The 26,456-nt window shown below is 35.1% G+C and overlaps 1 protein-coding gene across 4 annotated transcripts in view; it reads right to left on the bottom strand.

Moving 5' to 3' along the window:
* VPS50 (VPS50 subunit of EARP/GARPII complex) overlaps positions 1-26,456 on the bottom strand; it is a 135,864-nt gene that overhangs the window by 81,609 nt on the left and 27,799 nt on the right. For all 4 annotated transcript variants that reach the window (XR_003431988.1, XR_003431989.1, XR_003431990.1 and 1 more), the window contains exons 9-12: positions 25,813-25,895; positions 13,442-13,484; positions 11,944-12,042; positions 10,153-10,293 (exon numbers count right to left, since the gene is read on the bottom strand). Coding sequence is in view for 1 of the 4 variants with exons in the window: in XM_027102470.1 (XP_026958271.1) it covers positions 10,153-10,293; positions 11,944-12,042; positions 13,442-13,484; positions 25,813-25,895 (366 nt within the window). In the remaining 3 variants the exon portion in view is untranslated. The remainder of the gene's footprint in view (positions 1-10,152; positions 10,294-11,943; positions 12,043-13,441; positions 13,485-25,812; positions 25,896-26,456) is intronic.

Below are 26,456 nucleotides of genomic sequence, written 5' to 3'. Positions count from 1 at the left end.
CACACACACACACACACACACACACACACACACACACACACACACACTCTCTCACTAATAGATGGATTTCAAAGAAAACAACAAAGGCTTATCAGCATCTTTAGATGAATGCTATTAGCACAGTGAGCTCACATCACCAGAAGCTGCTGGAAAGGACTACTGTTTAGCTGGGAGGTTTCTGCAAATATGTTGCAGGTCAAAACAGCACTAGGTCCAGGGAGCTAAAAATATCTCTGGGAAGGCTGAACTCTGGACCTAAATAAGTGGCTGGGCCAAGCAATTACAAGATCTCTCCAACCTCTAATTACTTCTGCAAGGACCAAGCTGTACAAAATATGAATAGCTTAGGTACTTTCTAATCATTGGAAATCAGAGTGGGGCTCAGTATAGTGAACTGGATGGCACATATTTGGGCATGGGTCCCAACTCTGTGACTTACTTGGTCATGACTCCAGCATTTCACTTCATATATTAATGCCAAGGGATAAAGCAAATAACCTAGAGTCTCTGTGAAGCTTTAAAAACTATGACTCTCCATAGGTAAAATATGCATATGCTATAGCACAACTTTCCTTATACTAAACTAGATTCATTCATAATTTAAAAACATGAAGTCCGAGCCACAACAATCAGAGAAGAAAAAGAAATAAAAGGAAACCAAGTCAGAAAACAAGAAGTAAAACTGTCACTGTTTGCAGATGACATGATACTACACATAAAAAAAATCATAAAGATGCCACCAGAAAACTACTGGTGCTGGTCAATGAATTTGGTAAAGCTGTAGGATACAAAATTAATGCATGAAAGCTCTTGCATTCTTACACACTAACAACGAAAGATCAGAAAGAGAAATTAAGGAAACAATTCCATTTATCAGTGCAACAAAAAGAATAAAATACCTAGGAATAAACCTACCTAAGGAGGCAAAAGACTTGTATGCAGAAAACTGTAAGATAATGATGAAAGAAATCAAAGACGACACAAAGATGGAGAGATAAACCATGTTCTTAGACTGGAAGAATCAATATTGTGAAAATGACTAAAATACCCAAAGCAAGCTACAGATTCAATGCAATCCCTACCAAATTACCAATGGCACTTTTCACAGAATTAGAACAAAATTTTTTTTAATTTTTATGGAAACACAAAAGACCCTGAAGAGCCAAAGCAATCTTGAGAAAGAAAAACAGAACTGGAGGAATCAGGCTGCCTGACTCCAGACTAAACTACAAAGCTACAGAGTAATCAAGACAGTATGTATGGTACTGGCACAAAAACAGAAATATAGATCAATGAAACAGGATAGAAAGCCCAGAGATAAACCCAAGCACCTATGGTCAACTAACCTAAGACAAAGGAGGCAAGGATATACAATGGAGAAAAGATAGTCTCTTCAATAAGTGGTGCTGGGAAAACTGGACAGCTACATGTAAAAGAATGAAATCAGAACATTTCCTAACACCATACACAAAAATAATCTCAAAATGGATTAGAGACCTAAATGTAAGGCCAGACACTATAAAACTCTTAGAGGAAAACATAGGCAGAACACTATATGACATAAATCACAGCAAGATCCTTTTTGACCTCCTAGAGAAATGGAATTAAAAACAAAAACTAAACAAATGGGACCTAATGAAACTTCAAAGCTTTTGCACAGCAAAGGAAACCATAAACAAGACGAAAAGACAACCCTCAAAATGGGAGAACATATTTGCAAACAAACCAACGGACAAAGGATTAATCTCCAAAATATATAAACAGTTCATGCAGCTCAATATTTAAAAAACAAACAACCCAATCCAAAAATGGGCAGAAGACCTAAATAGACATTTCTCCAAAGAAGACCAACAGATGGCCAAGAAGCACATGAAAAGCTGCTCAACATCACTAATTATTAGAGAAATGCAAATCAAAACTACGATGAGGTATCACCTCACACCAGTCAGAATGGCCATCATCAAAAAATCTACAAACGCCAAATGCTGGAGAGGGTGTGGAGAAAAGGGAACCCTCTTGCACTGTTGGTGGGAATGTAAATTGATACAGCCACTGTGGAGAACAGTATGGAGGTTCCTTAAAAAACTAAAAATAGAACTACCATACAACACAGCAATCCCACTCCTGGGCATATACCCAGAAAAAACTGTAATTCCAAAAGATACACGCACCCCATGTTCACTGCAGCACTATTTACAATAGCCAGGACATGGTAGCAACCTAAATGTCCAACAACAGAGGAATGGATAAAGAAGATGTGGTACGTATATACACTGGAATATTACTCAGCCATAAAAAGGAACAAAATTGTGCCATTTGCAGAGACATGGATAGACCTAGAGTCTGTCATACAGAGTTAAGTCAGTCAGAGAGAGAAAAACAAATATTGTATATTAACACATATATGTGGAATCTAGAAAAATGGTACAAATGAACCTATTTGCAAAGCTGAAATGGAGACACAGACGTAGAGAACAAATGTATGGACACCAAGGGGGGATATGGGGAGTGGGATGAACTGGGAGATTGGGACTGACATATATACACTACTATGTATAAAATAGATAACTAATGAGAACAGACTGTATAGCACAGGGAACTCTACTCAGTGCTCTGTGGTGACCTTAATGGGAAGGAAATCCAAAAAAGAGGGGATATATGTATACATATAGCTGATTCACTTTGTTGTACAGCAGAAACTAACACAACATTGTAAAAAACAAAACAAAACAAAAAACACAACAACACAAACATCTTGGTGAAAAAAGTCATTCTCATCTCCCAGGCATTTTATCATTAATACTAAATATGTATTTACACATGAAGACATATGTAATATGTATGGTATGAATGATGCCAACTTGGAACTAAGTAACTAGTACCCTCTAAATTGTGAAATACACAGAAGGGGGCTCCTTTACTACCACCCTCAGTTTTGTCTAATTGCTGCTAAATGGCCTTAATCAAATGGCCTTAATCAAATGGCCTTAATACTATAAAACAAGCAAAGCTTGTGTTATCAGAATATATAATTTATCTTTCAAAGTTTCAAGTAATAAAATGCTGTGAAACCCTATGCTAAGATTATCACCAGATAATAAAATGCTGTGAAACCCTATGCTAAGATTATCACCAAAAATGGGCAGTATTTAAATGTAAAAAGACCAATTAAGAATATGGTTTCTTGGCAGGTTTTGAGAATGGCTTTTTACCAGTAAATTATTTTGTTTCTGCTGGTAGCTGTGTACCACGTGTTAAAAATAGGTTGGCTCTTTAATATTTACCCCCATCCTACACACACACACACACACACACACACACACACACACACACACACACAGAATCACCCAGCAGTCTAAGTTACATTGATAGTTTTAAGGGTTCATAGACTTGGACATCACACCTGAGCCAGTTTCAAGTGACTAGAAAACCCCTTCACTTCCAGCCAAGAGAGGGAAAGCTGGTTACTCAGATAACAGCAGCCCAAAGCATGTTCTCCATAGGCACTCATTAGTTCCAGCGTATGGCAGAAACCACCAAATCATCATACTTGGTTGAATCCAGTTAAACCAAGCCAGACAACCTACTGTTCCTTTCACTTGCCCTATGCTCTTCTTTCATGCCATTGCTCAGGATATTTCCTCTGTATCCCTGTACTCAGCCACATACATCGTGCTTCTTGAAATCCAAAACCAACTCAAAACTTGCAGGCTCCTCTTTTGCCTCCTTAAACCCTTAAAGAACTGTGTTGATCCCATTGACACTACTGTATATGTTGTTTGAACTTTTCTTATTCTACCTCTGATCATAATTAATATGACCTTACTAGGTTTCAAACTCTTTATAACCATATTTACCCTTGCTGAGCTGAACCCATTACTTGACTGATTAACAAAAGCTGGGTAATGACAAGGGAAACTGGTTTACACTAAGTCAGAGCACTAAGAAAGTGGAATCTTGCATCTTCTACCAGCATCCATGAAACAGTAACAGGCTAGCTTGTTAATCTGCAAGTAGGATAAAATTTCAGACCCTTCACAGTTCTTGACAATCCAAAGAGTAAATGGCAGGGAAAAAGAAAGAGATGGATAAACTTTCCTTATCTTTTGATCATTAAGTTTTGAATATTTAAAATTACCAAAACTTATTTTTTATTTTACCTTAAATATTTAGAAACCAATATATAACTCTTATATTAAAAAAATATAGGGGCTTCCCTGGTGGCGCAGTGTTTGACAGTCCGCCTGCCAATGCAGGGGACACGGGTTCAAGCCCTGGTCTGGGAAGATCCCACATGCCGCGGAGCAACTAGGCCCGTGAGCCACAACTACTGAGCCTGCGCACCTGGAGCCTGTGCTCCGCAACAAGAGAGGCCACGATAGTGAGAGGCCCGCACACCGCGATGAAGAGTGGCCCCCGCTTGCCACAGCTAGAGTAAGCCCTCGCACAGAAACGAAGACCCAACACAGCCATAAATAAATAAATTAATTTAAAAAATATATATATAACTCATATAAAAAATTAGCTGGGTGCTACTATATAAGTGGTAAGAATGTGACATCTGAATTCTTAGAGTATTTTAAAACTGATCTGATAAAGCAATCAAGTAAATAGCATTATTCCTCCAACTGAAAAGGTTTCTCTAGTAAGAAAGGAAAGGTCCACTCACCTATCCAACCAAATCAACCAAATTAACCTCAACAATCAATTAAATGTCCCTGTTTAATTTCCTTCACATGCTAAATATGCTCGAGTGACAAGCTACATAAATTAGTATTGATATGCTACCTTCTGGTATCTGACAATTAAGCTATTAAATATAAAATACTCAGCATTCATGTGCACAGGAAAAAGGATAAAAGCAGACACTACTGATGAGGAGCATAATTTGAAACACACTTTCTAGAGGGCAATTTTGGAAATATAAACCAAAGCCTTTGGCAATGCAATTTTATTTTTCATTATTTATCCTAAAGAAATAATTAATGATGTGTGCAAAGATTTAGCTTTAAAAATATTTACTACAGGGCTTCCCTGATGGTGCAGTGGTTGAGAGTCCGCCGGCCGATGCAGGGGACACGGGTTCGTGCCCCGGTCCGGGAAGATCCCACATGCCGCGGAGCGGCTGGGCCCATGAGCCATGGCCGCTGAGCCTGCACGTCCGGAGCCTGTGCTCCGCAACGGGAGAGGCCACAACAGTGAGAGGCCCGCGTACCGCAAAAAAAAAAAAAAAAAATTTACTACAGTGTTATTTATATTATTTCCAACTTTTGTCATTATGATCATCAAAGAATAAGAAACTGGTTAATTAATCCACAGGATCTCTTACAATGAAGTACTGTCAAGCCACTAAAAGGTATGTGCATAGCATATTTACTGAAATGAAAAATTGTTTATAAAGCAGCAAGTGGAAAACAATGTTCTAAATCTCTGTGTACAGCATAATCCTACTTTAAAAAGCTATTTGCTTATATACACATTAAAAGAACCAGCTCTGCATACAGAAATATTATTTTTTATTTTCTTCCTTTGCTTATCTGTATTTTCCTATAATCAATGTTTTAGGTGTATAATTTAAAATACATGTATTTTAAGAGTAAATATATTAATTAATGATTGCTGAATTTGAGCGACTACATATATAATCAGTATTCTAACTCCATAAAGACTGTGAGTGATATAAAAACATATAAAGAGACTAGTTTAAGAAGTCAGAAAACAGAGAAAGGATAAGGAGGCAGTTAATTCTACAGAAAACCCAAAACAAGATGGTTACTACAAATGAACATTAAATTTAGCACTGAAATTCCTGGCAGCTTATCATCATAGAGAGTCTGTATACTCTCATACTATTTGATAAGAGAAAATATATTAGTTCTTCACAACAGAAAGTGCCCTGAGAATTTAAGAACAGAAATAGCTTTTTGTCTCAAGAGGAAATTTCTCTAGGCTCTTATATGAACATCAAAATAAACTATACCTTCAACAGAGATCTTACTAAAAATATTTATTGACCCTCAAACGGCCACTGAATTACAATTCAATATCAAGAGGTAGTATTTATAAGCATCAAAAATTTAAAAACTAGAAGAATGGAACATTTGATGAGCCTTTAGTTGGTCTTTCTATGATGTATGCATGTAAAAAACCTGTAAAAGTACATGGCATGGAGAAAGTGCTCAATGTTGGTTTTCTTTCCCTCTCACTTAATCAAATCTGAAAATTGATTAAGTCAACACCGCACAAGTTAGAAACGAAGAGGTCAATCCAATATACTTAAGAAATATTTACTAAACACCTCCAATGTGCCGAAAGGAGAAAATACATATTGAAATTATTTCAGAAAGCTTTTTCTAAAAGAAACATTACATTTTCCCCCAAAGTATTATTACATTATCAAGTTCATTTCAAAAACAGAACTCAGGGGCTTCCCTGGTGGCGCAGTGGTTGAGAGTCCGCCTGCCGATGTAGGGGGCACGGGTTCGTGCCCCGGGCCAGGAGGATCCCGCGTGCCGCAGAGCGGCTGGGCCCGTGGGCCGTGGCCACTGAGCCTGCGCGTCCAGGGCCTGTGCTCCGCGATGGGAGAGGCCACGGCAGTGAGAGGCCCGTGTGCCGCAAAAAAAAAAAAAAACAGAACTCAAAACTCATTAAAAGCATTTCGAAATGAACAGTTGAAAAATGGTTGAGAACACTGCAGCCAGCTCAGCCAGCTCTATTATCATAAAATTAATCAACAGTATCCTAATTAACATCTTGAAATAAGCTCCCAAGGGAAACCCATCAGCCTGCCAAAAAAAAATGTTAAAAAAACAACATTTTTTTTTTAAAAACTGATGCATACTTCATAAACTTTCAAAAAACCTACAAAATGTTTCTCTACAAGGTCACTAAATAAAGAGCTTCCACTTGGTGTCTTTAAATCTCTCCACAAACTGGTGTGAACATGTAGGGTACATCAATGTATTGATAAACGCAATCACAAAGAGGCTTTTTAATCAGATAAAATAACCACTATGCCCCTTTACATTGGCCCTTGCCAGAAATGAGATTTAATTCTCATTTGAAACTTTTGCTTCTAAGGAGTAGTCCTTTATTTGTGCTTCAAGATAATGTACATATTTTTTAAAAGAGCCTAAATTACTGATCTAAAAACTCTTAAGTCGATACATTCAAGAAAAAACAGGAAACTAGACAAGGATAAACTATAAAAAGAAAAATTGTGCCTTTAATTAAATCACTTAGAAATTACAGTTTAGTAAAGAAAGTACATTCAGTTACAAAATGACTTCAAAAAGTTCAAAGTCAACTTTTAAACTTAGAGCAATGGTGACAGAACACAAATGGCAGACACTTCATAATGGGGACAGTATGCTGCTGGCCTTAAGAACGCTGAAGTTCTCTGTTTACCAGAGAAAATAAAAAACAGAACACTAATTTTGCCCCAGGTTTCTTTGTAAAGGAATGTCCAAAAAGATGGAAAAAAAAAGGAGTTCAATTTCATTCTAGCCCATTTAGTAATAGACTGACATCTGTGAGTGGTTTAAAACAATACTGTGGGGCTTCCCTGGTGGCACAGTGGTTAAGAATCTGCCTGCCAGTGCAGGGGACACGGGTTCGAGCCCTGGTCCAAGAAGATCCCACATGCCACAGAGCAACTAAGCCCATGTGCCTCAACTACTGAGCCTACACTCTAGAGCCCGCGAGCCACAACTACTGAAGCCTGCGTGCCTAGAGCCCGTGCTCCACAACAAGAGAAGCCACCGCAATGTGAAGCCCGCACACCGCAACAAAGAGTAGCCCCCGCTCGCTGCAACTAGAGTAAGCCCACGCGCAGCAACGAAGACCCAACACAGCCAAAAATAAATTTATATTAAAAAAAATTTATAAAATAATACTGTGAATAAGAACAAGCAGATGATTATCTCTCTTCATTTCCAATCTCTTTGCATTTAAAGGAAACAAAATGTTCCCCTCTTTATAGAAACACTATCCCTCTATCAACTCTGATCAGTATACTATTTCATTTATTTCAATCTTTTTTTTTTTTTTTTAGCTTCTGTGATTACTCATAACCATTATCACTGTTTTCAAGTGCTCAGCAAACGGACAGAAAGGCTACTATTACCAGACCCTGTGCTGAGCAGAGGGGATCAACAGTAAGATCCGTTGCCACATTCCATAAGGCAGAGGGCCTGGTCTTTTCAAAAATGGGATGCCATGAAAAATATAAGAAGGGGAAGTGATTGTCTAAAATAAAAGACATGGACATATATACACACCAAATGTAAAATAGATAGCTAGTGGGAAGCAGCCGCATAGCACAGGTAGATCAGCTCTGTGCTTTGTGACCACCTAGAGGGGTGGGATAGGGAGGGTGGGAGGGAGACTCGAGAGGGAGGAGATATGGGGATATATGTATATGTATAGCTGATTCAGTTTGTTATACAGCAGAAACTAACACACCATTGTGAAGCAATTATACTCCAATAAAGATGTTAAAAAAGAATAAAAAGAATAAAAGAATAAAAATAAAAGAGCTAAACTGGTACAAACTACCATATATAAAATAAACAACAAGGTGCTACTGTACAGCACAGGGAACTATATTCAATAGCCTGTGATAAACCACAATGGGAAAAAATAAGAAAAAGAACATATATACGTATAACTGAATCACTTCTCTGTGCAGCAGAAATTTTAAATCAACTATACTTCAACACAAAATTTTAAATCACTTATTTCAATTTTTAACGTTATATTTAAACTTTTATCTATGATTAAGGACTTCCTTCAAAATACTGCTACTATACAGAGAAAACCAACTGCCCAAATGCCTCGGCTCTTCCTTCTCACTTCCAAAATCTGCCAGTCAACACCATGCACATATATCCTGAGGGCTCTGTTGTTTCTTTCTTACCTGACACTCGGTTGCCACATATGCTCCTACATCAGTATTTCATCAATAATTATTATCAGTTAATTTTAATTAGGGCAAAAATGATTCCCAATTGCCATATATTGAAAAATTAAGAATTGTACATCCTAATACAAGGCTCCTTCACGAATCACCTCACTTGCCTGAGTTATGCCATTCCAGATCCTTGATATGTGTTCTCACCAGGAAAACATATTTAAGTTTCCTTCCATCAGCTTATAAGGCTTCCTTCCATTTTTCCTCTACTGAGCTAACCACTTTAATTTACAGAACTCAGTTACTAAAAGTCCACATCTTTTCATCAAACTAAATAAATAAATCTGATATGAGATAATCTCTTCCTAATCTTACCTGGTTTAAATAGGTCAAATATAACTCAATATTATAAAACAAATTAAAACCTACTTAGGCTTATAAGAGATATTCACATCCCTGTCTGCCAGTAACAGCACTGACTTAAATACTTCCAAGAAGCCTGAGGTAATTTCTAAACGTCCTTAATTTTTTATCAAGAACAGTGCCAAAGAAAGTGGGCCACCTTAAAATGCATCATATTCTTCATCTCATTATTCAGCTCCTCTAAGTCTGTTCTTTCAACATTAAAGAACCTATCATACCTAATTCTGTTAATAAGTATCAAACAGAATTCATGCTTTACCAGGCTTCCTTTAAAAGCAAATAGCACCCCCATTCTCCTAGAGGTTCATCATTCTCTTTCCCTCACACTACATCAATCCATCAGCAAGAACAATTCGAAAGGAGAACCCAACTCAGTTCACTTCGCACCTGTGGATTATATTACCTACAGACCTATGTTTAAGAATGAAAAAGAAAAATTGGTTACAGATGCTGACAGAAGCAACATTTATACACATGAAAAGACTGATTGAAAGTATGTAAGGAAAATCAGCAAAGATGATTGCTTAAAAGCACCCTAGATGCTCACAGAAGAGAGTTAAGACCCTGAGACAGAGGGGTAAAAGAAGCTATAAGAGGGAAGAGAGTCCATTTAGAAGCAACCGCACTCCACAAATCTGTACCATCTCATCAACCTTTACTCTTTATGTGACTGAATCTTCCAGTTTCTCTATGAGGAAAAGAATAATATGGGAGAAAAACTGTTTGCAAACATATCTTCAAATAGTAGGCTCTAAAATAAATGAAATATAAACTTAAAAACTAAAATAGATATGAACAATAATTAAGTTATGACATACCGTACAGAGATCCTTATATTGCAGCTTTTGGAATTTTGTATCTGTGTTTCCTGCACATAGTTCCACATAACCAAGAACAACTTGAAACACAGTATTATGAATGGCTTGGGTGAAGTGCATATGAAGTTGATCCATTGCTGTCTATGGAAAGAAAAAACATACAACATAATCTTATATTATTAAAATAAATTTCAACAGATTTTAAAAACACAGGAAAAAATCTTTACCAATTTTAGCTACAGCATGAATAACTATTATACACAGAATTATAAGTGTTGATTATTTGCAAATAAGCCTGCAAATAACCAGAACATCATACCACTAAAGATAAACCTGAATTATGAACACTGCTCTGTTGCTCTGTATTTATCACTGGTACACATCCTACCCTTTCCCAAACATGTCATGCATAATCACACCTTTGGATGCCTTCTGCCATCATTCCTTTACATTGTTCAGGATACTCAATGGTCATCTTCTCCGAGAAGCCTTTCCTGACTATCCTATATAAATCAGTACTTTGCATCACTCTATCCACTTACACTGATTTATTTCTTTGATGTTTGTCTCCCTCCCTAGAAGGTAAGATACATGAGGGCCTATATCCAGGTGCCTGGAGCAATGTACATAGTAGCTACCCATAAATATTTAATGAGTAAAAGAATTCATCTAATGGGGGAAATCAGAAGTTATAGTTGTATTTTCAAAGGTCTTTAAACATGTCCCTCGAAATTACCAAATGTCTTCCTTCTAGTATTTTTCCCTAGGTATAGCTTCAGATATAAAAACTAATAAAGTACAATAAATAACCAAACTTCTTTATTCTTATTATAAAATGTAAATAGAGTTTAAACAGTTTGGTAAAGTCTTCAATTTCCTTCTAAGACAAGAGACCATTTAAGGGAAGAAAACATTTACACCTATCATGTTTGGATGTTCTCTAGAAAAATGTATAATCCTGTATTTGCAGAAGATATAATTAATTTTCAAACTGTGGCCTCTACTTCAAATTTTTCAAGGAAGCCCTTGAGAAGTAAGAGTATGTAAAGCCATGCATCATGGGAGCAGTGAGGACATTCTGAGGATAATAGAATCCTTTGAAAAATCTGATAAGTGCAACGGACCTGTTTTACAACAAATGTACACAATGCACAAAAGTTTACATACCACTTTGAGGGAGTCATGATGGCTCATCTAGGAACCATGAGGCTCCAAATTTAGAAGTTCTTATTCGGGACCAAGAGTTGAGGTAAAAAAGACTACAATTCTCTCCCACTGAATTATCTCATAATATACTTTTTAAAAAACCTACATAGAATGGTGAAAATATTAAACTTGAGAAACACTTCATAGTTTAAAACAGACTTCTGTAATTTTTTTTTTTTTTTTTTTTTTTTTTTTTGCGGTACGCGGGCCTCTCACTGTTGTGGTCTCTCCCGTTGCGGAGCACAGGCTCCGGACGCACAGGCTCAGCGGCCACGGCTCACAGGCCCAGCCGCTCCGTGGCACGTGGGATCTTCCCGGACCGGGGCACGAACCCGCGTACCCTGCATCGGCAGGCAGACTCTCAACCACTGCGCCACCAGGGAAGCCCCTGTAATGTTTTAATCACACTACACACACTCTGAGCCTATGAGATCATGTTATTATTGTTAATACAACATAAAAATTTACTTTGTTAAATGAAACTTTTTAAGCACTCTATATTAATAATAATATTCAAACTTAAGCAATCATGAAGATCAACAGATTCCTGATTAAGAAAAAAGAAAACATCCTTTCAAAACTAACCTGTGTTTTTCCAAGAAGTCGATAAGCTTGTTGAACCTTGGTATAATGGTTAATGTCAAAATTCTTGCAGATTTTGGACAGAGCAACATCCAACTGTTCCTGTATAATTAAAAGAGGAGGCAAGAGGTGGTTAAGGAATTATATTTTCAAGGTAGTAAGAAGAAAATATTAAGTAAAACTAATTTCTCACTTTTAACTAATATCTAAACACATTTACTATTACACTGGATTTAATAGTCAAAAACAAATTTAAATAAAAATATAAATAAATTATGATTCTTATCACCAGCTATACTCAAGTTTATTGAGATGTTATTAATATATGAGTTTTTTAAAAAAACATGCCTAGTGTTTCAAGGGACACAAAATAATTATCATAGTCTCCAAAGGAATTTTAGTTTTTAATTTTACTTAACTATGTTTCCTCAAGCATCTGCTAAAATCTTACAATCATATGAACTGAGTTTGTAGGACTACTGAAAAATAAAACAATTCTTCTGTAAATCACTGAAAAGCAATGATAATTTTCAAGAAAACTACATTGACCTTAAAAGTACATACCTCAAGGTACTGCCCTTTCATATCTAACTGTACCAACTTTGTTTATGGGTTTCTATCTCAATGATTTCATTTTAAGATAAATATTATTCTGTACTTATACAGAAAATTATAAGAATGAAAGAAACTGAGCTTTGAAAGAAAGTCCTCATTAAAATTTTCACGTGATTATTTACTTAAGGGATTTTCAAAGCAGTTCTATTTATGTTTATCAAATAAACTGTCATTCTTACAATTAGGAAATAATTGCATTTACGATCAAAAACTACTTTCACAAAAGTCATTTGAAAGTCTACCCTCAACTTTTCTAAGTACTCTCATCAGGAAAACAATAAAATAAAGTATCAGAAGAAACCAAATAATTCTTATTAAGTTTATTTAAATGAACACTCTGCTTTGCAAAGATTCTGAGGAAAGAGATGAACTCTGAATAAATGTAGGAGGAAAAGGCTTTATGCTCACAATAACATAGCTTTTCCTTTCCAGTTTCTACATATTTGATGAATTGTATGAGATATTATTATGAGGTTTAGGAATTTAGGAGGGTTATCATCAGCCAATAATCATTCTTAAATAAATAAACTCACTAAACTAAAAAGGAGTAGCAGTTGATAATCAAAAAATAATTAATACATGGTTAAGTATTTTGCCTATAGTTTACATGAGAACACACCTATGACTAACAGTTTAGGGATCTTGCTGGATATGGTAATATTTTCAAATACTCTTTTCAGATCCCACAATTCCTAAAGTATTATTGAGAGTACAAGTAAATTACCATTAACTTGACCATGCACAGATATTCCAAATGAAAAACACAAAGTATAGTGATGTAGAAACACTGATAATAACATGAAAGTCAAAACATAAGATGCATCTACGCTATTCAAAAACCTCTGAAAAGAAAAAGTCATTTAACTTAATATATAATTCTTCTTACCTCAATTTGCTCTAAAGTATCTTGCAGCTTTGAATTCAGTTCACTATTAAATAAAACAGAATTAGGTGTGTCAATCTTTAAAAGAGACAAACTGAATAATTAAATGCACAGATCAATAGTATGAGCAGTAAGTTGTGCTGCTGATCCTACAGACAGTACAAAAAGGCAAGAAAAATAAATAAAAGGAAAAGAATTAGAAAGGAAGAAACAGAAGAGTCATCACTAGCAGCAACAGGATTGTGTGGGCAGAAAATCCTGAAGAATCTATAGATAAAACTAAGAATTTAAGAATTAAATACTGATAGCAAGTTTTAAAGATAATAAGTTTAATATAGATGAAAAGTAAAATGTCAAAAATAAAATTAATCCCTATATATTAGAAACAAAGAATTAGACAATGAAATTTTTAAAAATACAATGTCAAAAAACCAAATACCTGGGAATAAATCAAATAAAAAATATACAATACAAAGTACAGCTAAAATAAAGATGACAACTACATAGAGGTATATACCATGTAAACAGACTAAAACCTTCAATATTGTTGATATCAGTTCTCACCAAAACGATCTCTAATTCTAATCAAAATCCCAGAAGGCTTTTTAATGTAGAAACTGACAAGCCATTTCTAAAATTTATGTGGAAACTCAAAGGGCTAAGACCAGTCAAGAATACTGTGAAGAACAATGCTGTAAGACATACACTAAAATAGGTTAAGGCTTATTATAAAGTTACAGCAATAAGAAAGTGTGGTACTTATTATAAGGATACATAAACAGAACAACAGAATAAAAACAAAGGGTAAAAGCCTTAAACAGATACCTGACAAAGGAGATATCCCATTGGCCAATAAAACATATAAATATGTACTCCATCAGGCATTCAGGAAATGCAAATTAAAACTGCAATAAGACACTATAACAAACGACTGGAATGGCTAAAAATATTTTTAAAAAATTAAAAATGACATCAACAAATGTTGGCAAGGATGTAGAACAAAAGGAACACGCAATTCAATCCTGGAGGAAGGGAAAACTGATAGCACCTTTTAGGAAACTGTTAACACCTAAAACTCAACACACAAATACTCTATGTCCCAGAAGTCCTAGATATGTATCTTTCATAAGTGCATACACAGTCCTTGCAGCATTATTTGTAATAGGCAAAACGAAGCAACTCAATTGTCTGTGAACAATTAAATGGGTAAAGTGAGATATATTTATGATGAAATACTATAGCAATGAAAATATACTACCTGAATCTCAAAAACATAATATTGGACAAAAAGAAGTCAGTTTGTATAAATAGAATCATACAGTATGTACTTTTTAAAGTTCAAAACAGGCAAAACTAACGTTAGTGACAGAAACCAGAACACTGGTTACCTTGGAAAAATAATGACTGGAATGGGGCATGAAGGAAGTTTCTGGGGTATTAGAAATGTTCTAGTTCTGTTTCTGTTTCTGGGAGGTAATTACACAATTATGTTCACTTTGTAAAAATATATTGAGTTATACACTTAGAATATGTGATTGAATCTGATTTTTTTCCCCTTTAATTCTCCCTAGGTCAGTTTTTTAAAACACTGATATTATTTGAATTATAATATCCCAATATTAAAAAAGATCTGTGGTATCTAACAAAATAAATACAATTTTAGAGAAAACATTTTTAACAAAAGAGGTTAAGGCAAAACTAAAATAAAACAGTAAGAACAAGTGGAAGATGTAGTTTAATACACCAAAATTATACAAGGTTTTTTACAACTGTCATCTGATTATAAATGTGACTCTCAAAGTCCTAGCAGCCAAAACAAATAGGGAAGCCCAGAGTACACAATTCAGTGTCCAGAATATCAAAACACACCAGTAACTCAAGAGAAAAAACAAAACAAAGAGAAAAAAAAAAATCACTTTTGTTGGCATTAAGTGAGAGAGAAAATTTTGCCAGTCTTGATAAAGAGGATAGCAATATTTTATCTCCTAAGGAACACCCTTGGTAACAGCCTTACAGAATATACAATATGGATTCATGGACTCCTTGTCTTTGCTTCTTATAGAGCCTTTTAATGCAAACTGAGGAGATAACACCAAAGTGGTTTGATAGAGAGAGAGACAGACACAAATGCAAAGCAATTTGTCAGAAAAGTAAAACCAATAATAATACAAGTACCCAGTTTCTGATGGTCTCAAAGATAAACATCCAAAAACATAAAGGAAGACCATTTTCTACAAATATTATTTATCATAAGCATGCTTTTGATTAAGGTTGAGAATTGAAGATTATATTCTCTAGTCAACACTGAGAATGAACAAATCTTCAGGATTTGACAATCAACAGTGTATAGGATTAATACCTTATTTTAAAAATTAGGGTCTCTAACCAGGATTTATGCCTGAAAAATAGCCACAGACATAAATATAGGTTAAGGAAATACCTGTTGGGGGGAGTGAGATTTTCCTTAAAAAAATGATTCTGAGAATTTCTGTCCGAAAAAGAATAAATGAATGAATAAAAAAAAAAAGGAATGAGAGCTAAGGGCTTCAAAATAATACCTCTAAAAGGATAGCCATGATAGCACCTTAGCACTTAGAATTAAATAATTCCTCATTCCACCCAATTTAAAAAAAAAAAAAATCAGTATCAACTCCTAGAGTTGTTCCTTCTCCCATGTTCTCTCTCTTTTGATTCATATGACTACCACCCATTCAATCCAAGCTGGAAATTCCAAAGTCATCTTTAATTCTTCTCTCTCTTCATATATACTGGTAATCAGACCCTGATGATTCTACCATTTCAGTATTTCTCATATCCACCTATGCTTCTCCTTTATCAAGTTTGTGTTCTAAATCAAGTATTATCACTCAATAACCTCCTAATGTATCTCTGCAGACAACACACACATCCCACCCTTCAACTCATACATCTGTTTATTTGACGAACACCATCAACCTGCATACCAAACATTGTACAACAAACTCCAAAAAGCTTTCAGGGACAGCTCTGAGCAGGGGTCTAACTCCAGACTGGATTTGGTCAACATTCTGTTTGATTTGGCAGATGCATCATTTTCAATAGCTTGTATGTGAAAGGCTTTAGGCAAGGCCCAACAGTCCTGCAGACCTGACCATTTCCTGCTGTCATCTGGCAGCTTCACATACATGTTACCTGCCTGGTCCCTAAAGACAACTGAGTTTGCAGTTCCTAAGTAAAGCAGAAATAAAAATCACATTAATCCACTGCTTTAAAATGTGTGATGGCTCCCGATTAAACCAAGGATAAAGCCCCAAATTAGCATGGCACATAAGACTTAACAATTGGCATGAAAAATTAACTTCCCATTCACTTTCCAGTGCTTATACAGTTGACCCTGGAACAACAGGGATTGGAACTGCACTGGTGGACTTATAAGGGGATATTTTTCAATAGTAAATACTACAGTACTACATAATCCTCGGTTGAATCCTCAGAAGCAGAATCACAGACTCAGAGTATAATTTATAACTATATAAGTTATACATGGATTTTCGACTGAGCTGAGGGTTAGCGCCCTTCACCCCTACATTGTTCAAGAGTCAACTGTATTTTAGTCATATGGACTATGTGCAACTCCCCAAACAAACCCCAGACTTTCACACCCTCTGTTCTTGCATATAATGTTCACAATAACTATAAAGTACATTCTCCTTTTCTCACTTGGGCCCAAATGTCCATCTATCTTCCAAATGTCATCTTTTCTCAGAAGTCTTCCTCTGCTGACTGTTCCCTTAAGTTTCACAATGCTCTGCTTACAGCACCCTGAATTATAGTAAAGAAATATCTGTGACTATCTGTCAGAGCAGACTGTGGCTTATTCCCCAGTGACGCCCCAGGACTAACTAAACTCACTGCCTGACTCAGAGCAGGTAATAAATATCTGCAAAGTCAAATTTGCACTTTAAACAAAAAATGACAAAAATTTACCATTCTTTCAGCCCCCATTTTCTACTTCAATTAAAAAAAAAACTACAGAGATAAAAAAAAAAAGGAGAACGTTTTAGAAGAAACAGAGTCAGACTAGACTCTGGGTCTACAGGTGCCTTAGTGAAAGAAAACGAGATAAGCAGAGTGGAAGCTGGTTCCACTCCTCTATCACACAGGGCTCAGTTCACCTAAGGCTGAAGCTAGAGACACAGATATGGAGAGGCAAGAACACGCAGAATAATAAATATCAGAACTGATAAACATATTCTCTCAGGGAATATTGTGAGTTTGGAGAAAAAAGGAATATATATAAACTAATTCATAGGTGAGAGTAATGATTTTTTTAGCTTCGCAATTAAAAAAATGGGCTTTAGAGTTTATTTACAATGTTATAAATCTAGATGATTTTATTGCTTCTATTATTTATGATTAAAATGATTTTATAGTCTATATATTAAGAGTTAATGCAAACATCGTAATGTAAATAGTATGCAGAAATTTTTAAATATAAAATTTATAAATCAAACATTTTGGTCTTATTAAAAATGCTCTCAAAATCTACAACTGTAGTTTGACAACAGTTTGCTACTAATTAAAGATACATATGTAAAAATGTGATTAACGAGTGGACATATTAAATGTACAGCCTTTAAAGAAACCCTTAGCCATCATTTAGAAACCTGAATTCCAGTTATTTCAATTAATCAAAGTATGTAAAAAGGACCTATTCATAAACATTTGGATAAATAAAAGCTACATTACAGTCAAAAAAATTACCAGTTGTAAGATGAAAGGCTAAAAGTTATTAAACGCTATCTGCAAGTGAATGGAATGAATCAAACAATTTTGGGGTGGCTTTTTTTTTTTTTTTTTTTGGTACGCGGGCCTCTCACTGTTGTGGCCTCTCCCGTTGCGGAGCACAGGCTCCGGACACGCAGGCTCAGTGGCCATGGCTCACGGGCCCAGCCGCTCTGCGGCATGTGGGATCCTCCCGGACCGGGGCACAAACCCACGTTCCCTGCATCGGCAGGTGGACTCTCAACCACTGCGCCACCAGGTAAGCCCCTGGGGTGGCCTTTTTATAATCACTATAGAAAATATGAAAGATAACATATCCATAAATAATTAAAAGTTTTCTTTTAAATAACTGATCTGGACACACACTTGCAAAATGCATATAAATCAAAATTTTGTACAAAGTTGACTTGCTGAAAGACAAGATAGTATGAAAGTAATTAGCCTCTTAATGATCTTTCCCTGTTCTGTTATTAAGCCATGTGATTTAAGACAAGTCTCTTAATAACTCTGGGCATCAGTTTCCTATGCAAAAGTGGGCTGGATCTAAAAGGTTGCTTCTAGCTCTAAAGTTTCAAGATTCCATTATATGCTGAACACCAGTTACCCAATTACTACATCTTTATATATGGTTCAGTAGAGTGCTAAAACTTCTGAAATACACGTTAAGTAAAATACACTGTTCAGAAATCCCTGACCTAACCCAGAACACTATCATTCACCACAGAGAAAGCCTAGAGTCCATTACTAAGGACACTAAAAATGTTCACAACATCTCCAAACTTTATGAATTGTAATTCCAGAGCAGATGTCAGGCTGAGGAACCAAATCTAGCCAACCGGCTATGTTTCTAAATAAAGTTTTATTGAAACACAGCCATATGTATTTGTTTACATATCATCTAAGGCAGCTCTTGGTCTTCAAGGGCAGAGCCGAAGAGTTGCAACCAAGACCTATGGCCTACAAAGCTTAAAATATTTATTATCTGGCCCTTTAAAGACAAAGGCGCTCTGCCAACCCTGTGCTAGAGCTCAGCAGAAGACGTTTTCGTTGGTCAATTGGTCAAAGTTAAAACAAGAATATTTATGTGTACTGAATATTTTAACTAAAATTGTATAAATGTACTTCATTCACCCATTTCTGATTTCGAGCCAAGGTCTTGTCTTTTCATTTGACTGGAGTTTTAAATTCTTAGTCTCATATGAGCCAAATGACTAGTAAGTTGTCTGTAATTTCAAGTTTCAGTTTCTCAAAAGTGAAGCAGGAGCTTAAAAACAAATGCAAAACAATCCAAATGTCAGATCACACTGCTACCTTATATGCCCCAATTTTTTATGAGTTGTTTCATCTACAAAAAATTCAAAAGGAAATTTATTTTTAACAATATGTTCTGTTTTTACAATGCATTCAACTTACTTTCAAAAATTGTGTTTCATCTCAGTTTATTTACTTAAACAACATAAATACAGTAACAAACACAACTGGCAGAAATATCTTTTAGAAAAAATACAATTAACTCTAGTAAGAATATAACTCAGATACTGGAGCAGAATAATATAAATTGGCCTATTAGCCATGAGTCCCACTACACATAACAGCTATCACACTGGTAGACAGTCTAGCATAGTTGTGGTTTAAGAACAACAAGCTCTGCAACCCAACAGATCTAAGTTTAAATCCTGGCTTTGCCACTTATTTTATAGAGCATCGACATCCTCATCTATAAAAGAGAGACAACAACAACACCTCTGAGGAATATTTTGTTAATGTTAAATAAGAAAAAGTAAGGAAAATGACAAGTACAGTGCTTGACACATAGTAAAGGCCAAAATTTTTTAAGTATTATTATACCATCATCATTATCACCATCATCATGATTCAATATTTAAAAGCTGAAAAATAAAGCTTTAGTGAGAAAACCTTATTAAAATATAATTTAGAATTACTGTATAGTCAGTGCTGCCTTAGCTAATGGTGCCTAGCTTCTACTCCCACTCCTATAAATGTCAGTATTTCCCATTCCTGCTGGGGTTTGGGAAGTGAGCCATTCACAGCTTGAACATCTCTGATGGCTTCTGTTTATGCACTCTGTGCTGTTAACTGGCATATTATCCCACAGTCTGCCTCTTAACTGCCTGTTATTACAAATTCCTAGAGAAATAAATTTCAAGAGTTCTTGGTATAACAAGTAACATAACATCTCATGCAGTTAAGCATTAAATAATACTTCATTCTTGTCTCATCATCTAGGAGTAAAGAGTGACACAGGACTTTTCTAGACAGGTGAAAATTTATAATTTCAAGTAGAAAAAAAAAATCCTAAAAATTCTAAAGGAAAGACACTATTCATGGTGGAATGGAATGGGAGTAGCATCTGACTTTGTCCTACAAAACAGAAGGCTGGAATAGACAGCTGAGCAATGCCTTCCATTTTCTAAGGAAAAAAATAATTTTTCTTTCAATTGTGTATGGACTAAATTAAGGTCATTTCAAAATCTGAACACTTACACCCACGTATCCCATATCAAAAAAAATAATTTTCAGAGAGGTAACTATAACACAGGACAAAGAAATACACAAAAAAGGAATATTACAAAGAAATGATAGCAGCCGAGTCATACCAAAAAGGTGAAAAATGTTCAACAGAAATAGAAAGACACTAATGGATTCTGATTTTCATTCAGAGACAAAGGATTATTTTTCCTTTTTTATAAGTCCAATCACTCAGTTCTGCAGATAATAATATTTAAATAAACATAATATAGTAAATATGATTTCTATTAGGTTAGTTTTTTTAGAAGTAACCAGTTGGAAAACGCACAGATTTAATTATAGTTGTGAAAAGAATATAAACATTATAAACTTGACCAAGTAAAAATAAGAGTTTCACTAACAAAACTTGGAAGATGGAGAAGCAAATAGAAGGAAAATGTATACCAAACACCTATCTCTTATTGATTTTTATTATGGGGAGTAAACAGTCAGAGCATCAACAACTATCTACAGTGATAAATCAGGAAAAAGATATTCTCATGTAGTTAAATTACAGTGAAATCTATTAGGAAAAAAATTAATAAGCTGTAAAAGCAGTTTATACTAGGTAGTAGGAAAGGGAATGATGGGTGGGCAGAAAGAAAAGTCTTTACCTTTTAAGACGTTTTGTTCAAGTATTATGTTTTGTGTAGATTTCACTTTAATTTTAAATGGCACTGTGTGGGGGAGGAAGCCAGAGGAAAAGAAGTTAAGATAAAACATAAGGAATGCAGGTGGTGTCCAAATAACATGGTATCAATAACTCAGCCCAAGCCAATCAAGCAACAGGGACTTCAGATCTACATATGGGTGTAGCTAAGCAGGCCTGGTGATCCTGCACAAACACTCACTGCTCAACACTGCTCCAGGTAAGGTTCCTGCACTCCCCCTGCCTGAGTCCAGAGAAAGAGAGCAGGCACTGCTTGCTAAGATGAAATCAAGGGCAACAGGGGAAGAATAGTCCCGAGTACTGCTGTATTTGTACCTAAAAGCTGTGCTCATTATTCTGTGATTTAAAGTTCTAAAACCTGCAATTTTCTTTCAACTGCCAAGATCGTCTTCAGAGAAAAAAATAAAAGGATATTTTAAAGATTATGAGAAATTAAATCCATCTGTGTATGTTAAAATGTAGTCTTCAACAAACTAGTTCAGTTGGTATACAAACTTTTCAGAGCATAATCCAGCATGCTCTCAGGTACATTCCAGTAGTTTCTTTCAAATGAAATTTTAAAAAATAAAGAAGTTCTGACTTTTAATAACTTTTCTTGAAACTAATTTAGATAAATGTCAAGTGATAAAGAAATTAAATGCTTCATTCAGACGTATTTTAACATAAACACACTGATTCTTATTCCCAGTAAATCCCAACTATATAACTCTGTCAATCAACTCAAGAAATGTCAAATAATGTAAAAATGGACCCTGTCAGTTATCAAAGTGAACAAAACTGGTGTTACAGTATCTTTTACTAAAGATGCTGAAACACAGCACATCTCAAGGAAGACACAAGGTATTGAAGAGCTACCAGTTTTCTTTCATTTTTCAATTAACTGGGTATACCAAATTGCTTGGTACTTCACGTATTAAACTACATAGTCATATAACCTGAGACTTACTAGGTAAACAGTCAATGCCTCTTTATGCAGAAGCAAATTTGTGAATTCTCTTTTTTTCTATTTTCAGAATCATAAGAGTCAACCCTCAGTTGTTCCATGTAATCTACTCCTAAGACCACAGAGTCTCTGCCTTCTACCAAGTACTTTATTTCCAATAAAGGAGCAATGTGACTAGGAAAGAAAAGAGGAACATATAATCTACTAAAGAAAAATTAAGAAGTGCATGAGTAGATACACTGTACATATGACTTTGCCTGCAACATAAAAACAGAAAAACAAACACCACACAAGAATTCAGAAACGCTCAGAATCATGGGATGATCCTCTTAAAGGACATTTCTAAAAAAGAATATATTTCTTGATTCTCACCATCAACAGGAATAAAAATACATTTAAATGTTAAAGAAAGTAAGAGTGTGAATTCAGTTGGAAATAACTATTCCTATGATTACCAGAGTGTCAAATGACTTTTCACCCTGATGCACTCAGGTCCAAGCAAAGATTGAATCTTGCCTTTGCTAAATTCCACAGACCCAGGTAAATTAAAAGAATGTTTAAAGTGTTGGTGAATTATGTGTGAACAGACTCAATGAAAGAGCTCAAGAACAGGTTCAATACTGATTGTATTCAGCAGACCAGAGGAAAAAGAGCAAAACAAAAATAAATGCATAGAATAAGAAAGGGGCATCTAATTAATAAAGACAAAAATAAAAGGAAATTAGAATAAAATTCCTTTCATTTTTGGGGACTCAATCTGTGCCACATATCAACTAATTCTATTTCTATTTCCTATATCACATTATCTACAAGAAGTGAACAAACCTACGTTCTCCCAACTAGGAGCTAACAGGTGAAATAAGAGGTGAAGGGAGAAGGGGATTGGGTCAGGCAGGATGAATGGTGGCAGGCAAAGGAAACACTGCTCTATGTGGGGGAGAAGAATTGCTGGTAGAGGGCCTATCATCACCACCAAGCATTTCCAACTAACAGCTCTGCTTTCGGAGCCACCCTGATGTTGTCACTAAATCACCAAGTTAAAAACACAACTGTAACAGATTTCCGGGAAGTCTAAGATAAAATCCCACTACAATGAATTCCTTAGAACATTTTAATGTATCTGTGCATGTATTTTTACCTATTTTCAGAATATAAGACAAACTTTTCTTATTACTGCATGTATGACTCATATATGTAAACATAGCATGCTGCTTATATACCGTATTATCTAAAATAAAACAATGATTAATTTGAATCATCATTCCAGATCTTTCTGATCAAAACTTTTTATCAGGTCAGATAACTCCTCCACATATCACTATATACATAAAAATGAAAAAGTGCTTAGAAGCCACTTCACGCTAACTTGAAAAAGCCCAAATAAGGATTTCTTTCAGTTTTTTATAGTTAACTCTCACCAAGTAAGATATTTACTTTAACAAATCTAAAACAAAAATTTTAATTAATGGAAAAAATGAAGTGTCAACATGTCACCTGCACCCTCAATCTCCTGCCAACAAATTTCCAAACTCATTCTTTCCCATTATAATAGAATGGTGACTTTTTCGAAGTCAATCTCTCCAATAATCCCTACGAAGCTTTATTATTACGTTCTCTGTCTTATTTTTAACCTCTCACTCTTTCTCATTGATTTTCAAATATTCAGGTTGCTCCTTCTCAATTCCACATCTCTCCTCCATATAAAATTTCCTCATCCTACACTTACACTTCAACCAAATCTGTCCCTAACAAGGTCAACTCTGATATCTTTGTTGCTATAAATGCTATAGATATTTTCGTCCTCATTTTGCTTGGCATCTCTGCAACAAAGCCTTCATCATGATACCCGTAATCTCGTATCTACAACACCTCATACCTTGGTTTAGCTAATCCCTCCTGTACCTCCTTCAGGTCCTCCTTAGTCTTGACCCCCTAAGGAAAATTAGATCCCAATGCTTCCACCGTATGCTCAACTTCCTTCTCTATAAAGCCCCATTCCACTTGGGCCTACTTCAATCCAAATCCATCTTGATAGACTAAGCACTCTAGAAAACCATGGATTATACTGATTACATTATATGTGGTTCATCACTATACAGCCAATTCCAAAACAAACCACCTAGCATATAATAAACGCTCAGTAAATATAAATACAAAACTGCCTGAAGTATTTTGAGCCAATTATAAATAAGCTTTTCTCATTCTAACAGATTTACCACCACGAAATGAACTAAATGAGTGCTATGCTTCTTCAGGAGCCAGAAGGCCTTGCTAGAAATTTTCAAATATATTCAACATATTAGAGCTTATTCACCCAACTTAATAAGTATAAATGACATAATCAAGTTTTTAACAGTGACAGTTAATCACTCTCAAAATGGATAAAATCAAAATATTACTGGTACTACCCAACTATGCACTTCTTAATCAAATAAAAAGTGGTCGCTTCAATATACATAATCCTAAAGAAAAAGAAATATCATCTCTAGGGGGAAAATACCTAGTTATTCTATACCCAGCACAGACCTATGATGTGAGAGTATATTAAAAGAAAAAATTTAATCCAAAGCTGTATTAATGTTTTGTCCTTTCATAATCCTTTTATTTTTTTCAGATACTAGCAATCAACATCTACAATATCAGTGCATCCTGCTCACTGAGTGCCAGATTCTCCATACAGGGGAGACTAAGGGACTCATTCTAGGCTAAGTATGAATTTAATTTGAAACTGGGTTTCCTTGGCAAGCTCACTATTTTCCCTAGGTTTTATATTTATTTTTGATGCTTTTAGAGGAATGGCGGAAATTACACTTGAGGATTAGAGATTCCTCAAGGTACTGTCACAACTAATGCAAAACCTTCATTTTAAGCAGACCAAAATCCATTAATAAAGTTAGAACTAAGAGCAGAGGATGCAGCAGCTATTTTTACATTGTACATTTTATAAATAAACAGAAGATATAATACATTAAATACATAATCACTTAAATATTACAAAGATGACTCCTACATAAAGTGAAATCACTTTAAATTTTCCAAAAGAATTCTTATCATGATGAGCCAACAATTGAACCATCTGGATCTGAAAAGCAAACTGCAACAGAACTCTCAATATTTATAATCTGGGCATAGTTAAGGAGGAAGAATTCTCAAGAGCTGCAATGGAGACATGAACAGATGAATTTATTCTCTACTACTCCATAAAAATGAAATCAATAAGATTGGAAAAAATATGAAAAAAAGAGTTTCAATGAGGTGACAAGAAACAGGATTAGAAAGTATCTGATCTTTCAAACCTTAAGAATTGTTATTTATAATTTTACTGTGTTGCTCATTTACAAATAAGAAGGCTAAACTAGAACATAGCACTTAATATTAATATTCAGTGTTTATTACCATTGTATGTTACACAACTCCTATATAAAAACTGACAATAAAGTCAGCTTTAAAAATTTTACATCACCTTACCTTATGCAACTATAATGTTTAAAAGTGCTGGCAGCTTTCTGACATTCCAGGCACAGCTGAATAGCTCCTGGATAGTCTTCCTCCTGAATCAACAACAGAAGTCATTAGGCTGGAAACATTTTTCTTAAAGCTTCTGAAAAAGAAAAATCTCTGTTCATACTCTATCCAAAGTTACAGCACCAGAAAATTTTAATTCCTCTCAAATAAGGATCATAATACCAACAACAGATAAATAGTAAAATACACCAAAATAGTAAAATATAACAAAGCAACTACCTCCAGGCCTAAAATGTTTCCATGAAAAAAATATGCTGTTCCCTTAAAAACACAGTAATAGCCCTCTGAGACCATGACATGTAGATAAAGCCTACAAAGAAGTACAAGCTGCTTCAGAGGGAAGGAGTTCTTTAACTGTTAACATTCTTCTTTCAGTAATGTTTATAGAAAATGTTCCAAATCAGTATGCATTCTACTTGTAATCAACATTCAACAGTTCTACTATCATAAATCTATAAATATTCTTAAACAAATAAATTTGGAAAAAAGTGAAATATTCATTAATGGCCCCAAATATTCCTAAACAGTAATTTAATGGCAAATGAATTTTTCATTTCTCAAACCCTAGTTTTAGTGGTAATAGTTTA

The sequence above is a fragment of the Aethalodelphis obliquidens genome, unplaced genomic scaffold, assembly GCF_003676395.1.
Source record: "Aethalodelphis obliquidens isolate GAN/ISIS:26980383/991018 unplaced genomic scaffold, ASM367639v1 scaffold5, whole genome shotgun sequence".
Taxonomy (NCBI): Eukaryota; Metazoa; Chordata; class Mammalia; order Artiodactyla; family Delphinidae; genus Aethalodelphis; species Aethalodelphis obliquidens.
This window is presented reverse-complemented; position numbering and strand designations above follow the sequence as displayed.